Below are 7,666 nucleotides of genomic sequence, written 5' to 3' on the forward strand. Positions count from 1 at the left end.
AAGTCACTTTAAAGAACTAAGTATATCAGGAGATATCTGTATAGATATCTATATAAAATGAGGAATATATTAGAATTAAAATGCTACCTGGGTTGCACTTTTCTTAAAATGATTTAATGTACTTAAACTCTGTTTCCAGTTTAGTAACTAGTGAGTCACATGTGAATATTTTCTACATGATGGACTCTGCTTCTAAAATGTCATGATATACTATCCTTATAGTTCTACTGATGATTATATAATACTTGATGCTGTTTAGGATCAACAATTTTAAATGATACTTTATATTGAATAAGGCACTTATTATTTTACTTCAAGTCTAATTTTAGTTCCAGAGAAGGTAGTGCTGTCTTAAAGGCTTGAACAAGGTTTTCTTTATCTCTTATTCCAGGAAGATCACTTAACAACAAATACTTGAGTTTTCTGTAAAAAGAGAAAGAAAAAAGTTACTTCAATTTGGCCTTTACTCTTGCAGCATTAAAAATAAACTCAATTTATTGACTTTTAGAAAAAAAGTTCTGGTTTTAGGACAGAATATGTATATGTCACTCTGTACTTTCAAAAATGACTTTTAGAACGGTAGTCTTAGAGTACTACTTTAAATGAAATTCATGCTAGGAACTAAGCCAGACTTTGGAAAGTTTTGTTCTGAATTATAGCAATAATTCTAGCTGTATCTTTCCAAATACTAAATGTATATTATGGCATTGAACTCCTTTGCATGTGAGATATAAAATATGAATTTTAACCTAGAAAAGGAAAAAAATTGGGAAAGTTTTTAAAGGAACTCAAGTTGCTATTAAAAGACGCAGCCTTGAGGCTTCAACTAATGTAAGAGACAAACAACCTAGTACTTTTGATTCTAATGCTTAAAATTTCTCAAACTTCCTGTGATAAGTTATTGGCAGAACATGAGGAAAATTGCTTTAAAAGATGGAGAGGAAGCATACTAGCTAGTGTTTATTGAGAGCTTACTGTAGGAGCCACCATGCTAGGTGTTTTATATAGATTTAATTCTTTAAAAAGATGCCCCCTAAAAAATGCAATAAAACCTTAACATGTTAAGATTAATAATTTTAACTGTTCTAAAGTATTACAGATGAAAGATAAGTCGTTTTCTTAAATCATATTTTCAGAGCTAAAGATACTACCTCTCAACTGTTTTAAATTCTGATTATTCACCTTAACATCATTATCAAATTTTCACTTTGGCACTGACCGCCTACCTTAAATGATGCAAAGCAATGATGCCTTTGTCTGTGATATTCCCACATGAAATTATTTCCATTTCCAACATGCTTTTTTGTAAATTTTCAAGTTGACCAAGTCTCTCCAAACAGTGATCCTCGATATAATGACACTTGCATAACCTTATTTTTTCAACATGCTGTAGGCCCTCTGGGGGTTAAAAAAAAAAGTTCAGTTTAAGAATCTGCTTTACCATTAAGATGACCAACTGTCCTAGCTTCACAGGACTGTTCTGGTTTTAGGACTGAAAGTCTAATGTCCTGGAAAAGCTCTCAGTCCCAGGAAAAGTGGAACAATTAGACACCTTATTAACCATACAAGGTGTTCACAATATGTGTTGTGCTGATAGACAGGAGCAGTCAGACTCTCATGCATTGGAGGAAAGAAATGCCCACATAAGCAGAAGCTGTGTGGATATAATTACTCTTACATTTTTGAGGATTTCTCAGTGACAGAACTTTGACAAATATAATTTGACAAACAAGGTCTTAAATTTTAAGTCAATAAACCACATAACAAAGTCATGTAGAGACGAGCTCAGTGAGGGGAGAGAGTAAGGTATTTGTAACTTCTATTTAATTTAAAAATAAATATCATACATAGGAAGAAACTGGACTGTACTGGTAAAAAGGATACACTTATGACTATAATATTCAATTGCAACAAAATGTCACTAAAAATCGGCTGCATTTCCCATAAGCAAATGATAGGGTAATTACCCATGTGATCAAATCCAATGCTCATGATACAAGAGTCAGTGGCATCGATTGCTTGGATCTTGTATTTGTCCAGAGGGCCTGTTGGGAGGTTGTTGTAGTCCTTCTGCCACCTCTCCTGGCCATGGTAGCGCACCATGGCCCCACAGCGCAGCAGCCACTCAGAGGCTGCCCTGTCAGGGCCGACATCCTTGATGCGTTCATAATCTACTCTGTTGCAAAGAGAACAAAAGCAGTTAGCTTTTACTACGATCACTAGATTCTTAACTATATTCACCAACATAAATATAGAATAGCTGCAATTTTTCATATGAAATGACTGAGGAGGGAGACAAGTATATTAGTGAGATCTATATAAAACAGAAACATACAATGGCTCTACCTGCTACCTTTCCTACTTTTTGTTTCCAAGTGAACACTGTCAAGGCATATTTATTATTTTTTTATTAATTTATTAAGATTACAGAAATATTTCTTTAAAACTTTTTTAAATTTTATTATTAGTTTCAAGTATACAGTACATTGGTTAGACATTTATATAGTTTATGAAGTGATCCCCATGATTATTCTTTCCTCTGGCTCTACACCTAGCCATTACATTGCTGCTGACTGCATTCCCTAAGGCATATTATTTTTATATGAGTTTATCAGGCAGACATGAGTCTTCATTGATTCATATGTAGCACAGTGCTTGACACCAGGAGGTACTCAATAACACTATATTAAAGACAAAATGCATTGAATGAATGGTACACTTGGTTGTCTTTATTAATAATAAAAGATTAAAGGGAATAATTTTGAACCTATGTTCAAATTAATTAATTAATCTCATTAAGTGATATTAATTTCTACACATGGCTTTTTCTCTAGTTAGTCGTGTTAATGCTATATTAAGTAACAAGGAAGTTAGTTTCATCAATTTCAAAATATTTCTAAGCATGCCCAACTCACTTTTTAAAAACTTGCATTTCCTTGATAGCATTCAAAAAGCTAACTACATTCCTTAAGAAGCTATAGAATAAAATATTCTAAAATTACATTTACTGAGCTATTCAGATTATAAAAGTAATAAATATTTTAGAAAACTTGAAAGACATGGCAAGACCAAATAAGAAAAGAAAAATCACTGAAATCCTGCAAAGCAGTCAAGTGAATATTTTGTAATCTATTTTTTTGTCTTTATTCAGTGCTTGTGTGTATGTTTTATTTGTTTTCAAACAAAATGAGGTTCATACTGCATCTGTACCAAAAAAAAACATTTGAAATATACAAAATAACCAAGTAGCTATTGGGAATTCACTTAACTTTAATAATCCCTTTAATAAGAGTAACTTACTTATTAAACTCTTCACTTTAATAAGAGTAACTTACTTATTAAACACTGCATTCAACCAGCCCCAGAAGTATCTGGAGTCGCATGACCATGGGAGTTTCTTTAAGCCACACAACCGCCGGGAAATTTTTCCAAACAGCATTATTTGATCTGGACACACAAAACAGTATTCATATTAGATCATCGGCTGCCAATCAGAGTCACAAACATATAGTCACTTACTTAACAACTCCAAAGTCGATTCTCTTGTGCCAATAAAACTAATGACTCACTTGCCTCTCAATAGTTATTGAGCAAGTCACTCATGTCTCAGTTTCCCGGTTTCTTTCACTGCAAAAAAAGAGGGTCTCTGTGGTTCCTTCCAGCCTTGACTTTAAGTTCCATTGTTCTAGCCTCAGTTGGCATCTGCCTGCAGGTTGCCACCTGGTGTCCATTCAGGCAGCGCACCTAATTCATTGAAACCAGCTCCACTCCCAATCTACATTTCCATTATCCAAATGGTGAACTATAAATCACCTATGGAACGATGTGTCAAGGTCAAGACACTTACATCTAGGAAAAAAGAAGAGACATGGAAACAGATTTTCCTGTGACAAGGCTGCAAAAAGTGTCGCTAGAACAGTGCGAGGAATGATGGGAAGGCAGCTGGGAAAGACTGGGCAAGTAACTTCGCTTCTCTGACCTTTGATTTTTTCATATTTAAAATGAGATGATGTGCTCAGATGATTTCCAGATGTAAAAATCTATAACCATGAGCTGAGAAGGTGATTTTTAAATTGGGTTTCAATCTGATCTCAATTCAAGTTTCTCTGATAGTGTGCTAGGTGTGTGTGTGGGGGGGACAATGATAAATGAAACTCTGTCTCTGCCTTTGAGGAGCTGACAACTTAAGGCAGGGTGGAGTCAGCTAAAACAGACTACTAAGTAGATGAAATAAAGGATAGACCCTGATAAATATCTCAAAAGAGTTAAACTAAGAATAGATCAGGATTTCAATAAAGATACTAGGAAAAGGACTGTCAAGTGATTAGCTGAGGCAGGAATATTTAAGGCATGTTGTAGTTCAGTTTGGTTAGTACATGGGGGTGGTTAGTACAGGGTCTGGCAAGATCTGGCAGGGAATTTGGACTGTCTTATGCAGGTGGTTGGGAGTCAGAGGTTTTAGCACAGCACAGTGGCATTGTTAGAGCTGTGCTTCAGGAATATTACTCTGCAGCAACAAGATTAAGTATAATAAAACAAGACAGACAGCTAACAAGGGCTTCAACTATATGTGGCCATGGGAAAGGGTCAAGTGAGGGAAAAATGGGAATGACATTACAGAATGGATTCTGCATGACTCAGTAAGTGAGATGTAGGGGCAAGAAGTTCAAGATGACACCAAGTTTTGGTCCTGAGTCACTGGAGGGATGATGGTGCCACTATCGGAAATCAGTGTCAAGAGGACAGAGTTCAAGTTCTTCCCACCCCAGTTTTCCATATTCTATATACGAAGTGTCGGCAGAAGTAGAGATGACCAAAAAATCATTAGAATCAGGGTCACAAAATGGTGGTCTGAGCTGGAAGGAGCTAGACTAAACCTAGACTAAACCTTTCATCTAGAGATGAGGAAACCAAAGCCCTGATATTAAGTAACTTGCTGACACCCTAAATCCTTTCTGGAACAAGGTGGGGTTTTAATAAATGCATGTGTTTAAAAGGACTTGCCCAATGTTTCATAGCTAATTGGTGGCAGTACTGAAACTTGAACCTAGTTCTACTACCAGTCTAAGGTTCTACCCTTAGTCATTGGCTGGTTCTACAATTCAGGAAAAAAAAAAAAAAAGAGAGAGAATGAGAAAGAGGCCTGAGTGGGAACCATCTTAGAGCTGAGGAACTGACAAAGGATGTTGAGATTGTGGAATGGTGAAAGATAAGGTCTGAGGACAGAACCTGTAATCATTTACCCACTTTCTCCCTTTTCCTCCATCACTTTGCTTTCATTACTGCAAACCTTTCCCCATAATATCATCACATTCTCAGCCCTTTCCAGCTTTTTGTTAAAGGTCTCTCCACCTGTGCCCACCTCTAATAACCATTGACTGCCAACCTTCATTTACAAACCTGGCCTTTCCAGCTTCAACTTAGGCCGTTCCCTCTATACTGTCCCTCCCTGCCCACCCAATCCTGTCTGTGGAAATCTTACCCAACCTCAAGACCTTATTTAAATGCCATCTTCATCCATCCATCCACTCATTCACTTAATAAATACTTAACACAGGTCTGCTACACCTAGTGCAAGAGATACAATGAGAAGATAAAAAACCAAACAAAATAGAGACAAAGACATGGTTCCTGTTGTCATTGAATGTATAGTCTAATGAAAGCAGACAACATAAATAAATAACGTGCAACATGGTGTCTTAGAGGAGGTATGAAAAGTTCTGTCAGAGCACAGAGGAGTGAAGAGAAGGCTTCACACTAGAGTTTTCTTTTGCAATGGATTTTAAAAGATTAAGAGTTTCTAGTTAAGCAGAAAAAAGTATGCAGAGCGAAAGAGCAAGGATCACATTTTATTTCCATTTTTCTTAGCATCTAGCAGTGCCATGTCCCTAACAGAAGTTTAACAAATATTTACTAATTAAGTCTTCAATAGTTGATATATTTCCATGGAAAAAAATAAAACCAGAGAAACTGTTAAACAGGTAAGAATGATCTGTGAAAATGTAAGTACTTTCACTTGATTCATTTTGGCCCACATTATATAATACAGCTTAAAAAAAGGTCCAAATTTACTTTAGCTATGATCTCTAAAAGTACGATATCACAATAAAATAATCTAAATATAAAAATCAAATTTTTATTTGGCGCTAAAGGTAAAAAAATTAATTGGTAAGTTTTTACGTTCTCAACTGTGACTTTGCTAATCGGTTTTAGGAATTTCAGATAAAATCAACCAACTACTGGGAATGTTTTCTACAGGGAAAGAGGAGACCTCTAGTGGTGGGTTGGTTAATTTAATTCTAATGAATTAAAAGAGACCAGTTAAAAGCAAGTTAAAAAATAATCACTACTAAGTTACTGCTGCAATAAATAATTCAGGAATTAAAACAATTAAAAAACTTCCTTCATAATATGGCTTAGGGCTGTAAGTTTGTAACAGATGTTTCTAAAGGTTGCCATTATGTTTGTGACTTGAAAAGTTCGGACCTTTAATAATGACTCAAAATAGGATATATAGTGTGTCTCAGTAGATTTGAGAGTCTCAATTTGCATAAAAAGATTGTTTTTTATGCAAATAAAAAAAGTGGAAGTTCTGTTTTTATATTTCAAACATAATTATTCAAAGTGATGGCTAACTTAGCAGTCAAAAGACCAAATAAGGAACTAGTTCTTGAGGATGTAAAAATGTGGAGAGAGTGGCAGGGTGGTATAAGAATTGGAGAATTATAACCCCACCTCATTGCAAATAACCTATTATTGATGCCGATTCTTATTCCTGAAGAGTCTAGTGAAATACAACAGAGCAAGTCATTAGAAATTAGAAGCAAAGGTCCCAAAGGCCATCTCTGGGCCAACATCACATGGCACTCATTGAACACCTTATAGGTTCTGACATCAGTAGAAGATGAACATGAATTCTCAGCTGAGGAGGGTGGTGTCATGAATACAAATGTCTCTAGCCAAAGACATTACAGAGTGTACAAATGTAAGGTGAGCTCTTGATTTGAAAAAGATCATTCAAATATTGCTGGTGGGAATGTAAAAAGGTACAGCCACTTTGGAAAAGAGTTAGGCAATGTCTTACAAAGCTAAATGTGTTTTGTATCATATGACCCAACAATTGGATTCTTGGGTATTTATCCCAGAGAAACAAAAACAGGTTTACACAAAAAGCTGTGTACTAATATTCATAGCAGCTTTATTCAAAATAGCTAAAAACTGGAAACAACTCAAATATCCTTCAATGGGTGGTTAAACATACTACTCAGCAATAAGAAAACCATCGCTACATACAATTTGGATGGATCTCAAGGGATTATACTGAGTGAAAAAAGCCAATTCTGAAGTTACATATGGTATAATTGTTTATATAAATTTTTAAAATGGCAAAATTATAGAAAGGGAGAACAGATTGGGGAAGGGGTGCACTGCAGGAGGGAAGTTGATACAAGAACCTACAAATGTGACAAAAACTGTAAGGAACTAAATACTTGTACAAATGTAAAACCAGGGAAATCTGAATAAGATTGGTGGATTGTGTTGATTTCAATTTCCTGGTTGTGATGGTGTACTATAGTTTTGCAACATGTTCTCATTGGGGGAGACTGAGTAAAGGGTACACAGGATGTCCATTGTTTCTTAAAACTACATGAGAATCTACGATGAT

At 35.4% G+C, this 7,666-nt stretch overlaps 1 protein-coding gene across 2 annotated transcripts in view; it reads right to left on the reverse strand.

Moving 5' to 3' along the window:
• Nucleotides 1–94: 94 nt before the first annotated feature.
• ATP5S (ATP synthase, H+ transporting, mitochondrial Fo complex subunit s (factor B)) overlaps nucleotides 95–7,666 on the reverse strand; it is a 9,461-nt gene continuing 1,889 nt past the window's right edge. Inside the window, exons 2-6 of one of the 2 annotated variants that reach the window (XM_023527259.1) lie at nucleotides 3,574–3,849; nucleotides 3,336–3,447; nucleotides 1,968–2,176; nucleotides 1,227–1,398; nucleotides 95–423 (exon numbers count right to left, since the gene is read on the reverse strand). In XM_023527259.1, the coding sequence (XP_023383027.1) occupies nucleotides 309–423; nucleotides 1,227–1,398; nucleotides 1,968–2,176; nucleotides 3,336–3,439 (600 nt within the window). In that variant the 5' untranslated portion in view covers nucleotides 3,440–3,447; nucleotides 3,574–3,849 and the 3' untranslated portion in view covers nucleotides 95–308. The remainder of the gene's footprint in view (nucleotides 424–1,226; nucleotides 1,399–1,967; nucleotides 2,177–3,335; nucleotides 3,448–3,573; nucleotides 3,850–7,666) is intronic. The other variant, XM_011385713.2, reaches the window with a different exon arrangement.

The sequence above is a fragment of the Pteropus vampyrus genome, unplaced genomic scaffold, assembly GCF_000151845.1.
Source record: "Pteropus vampyrus isolate Shadow unplaced genomic scaffold, Pvam_2.0 Scaffold15, whole genome shotgun sequence".
Taxonomy (NCBI): Eukaryota; Metazoa; Chordata; class Mammalia; order Chiroptera; family Pteropodidae; genus Pteropus; species Pteropus vampyrus.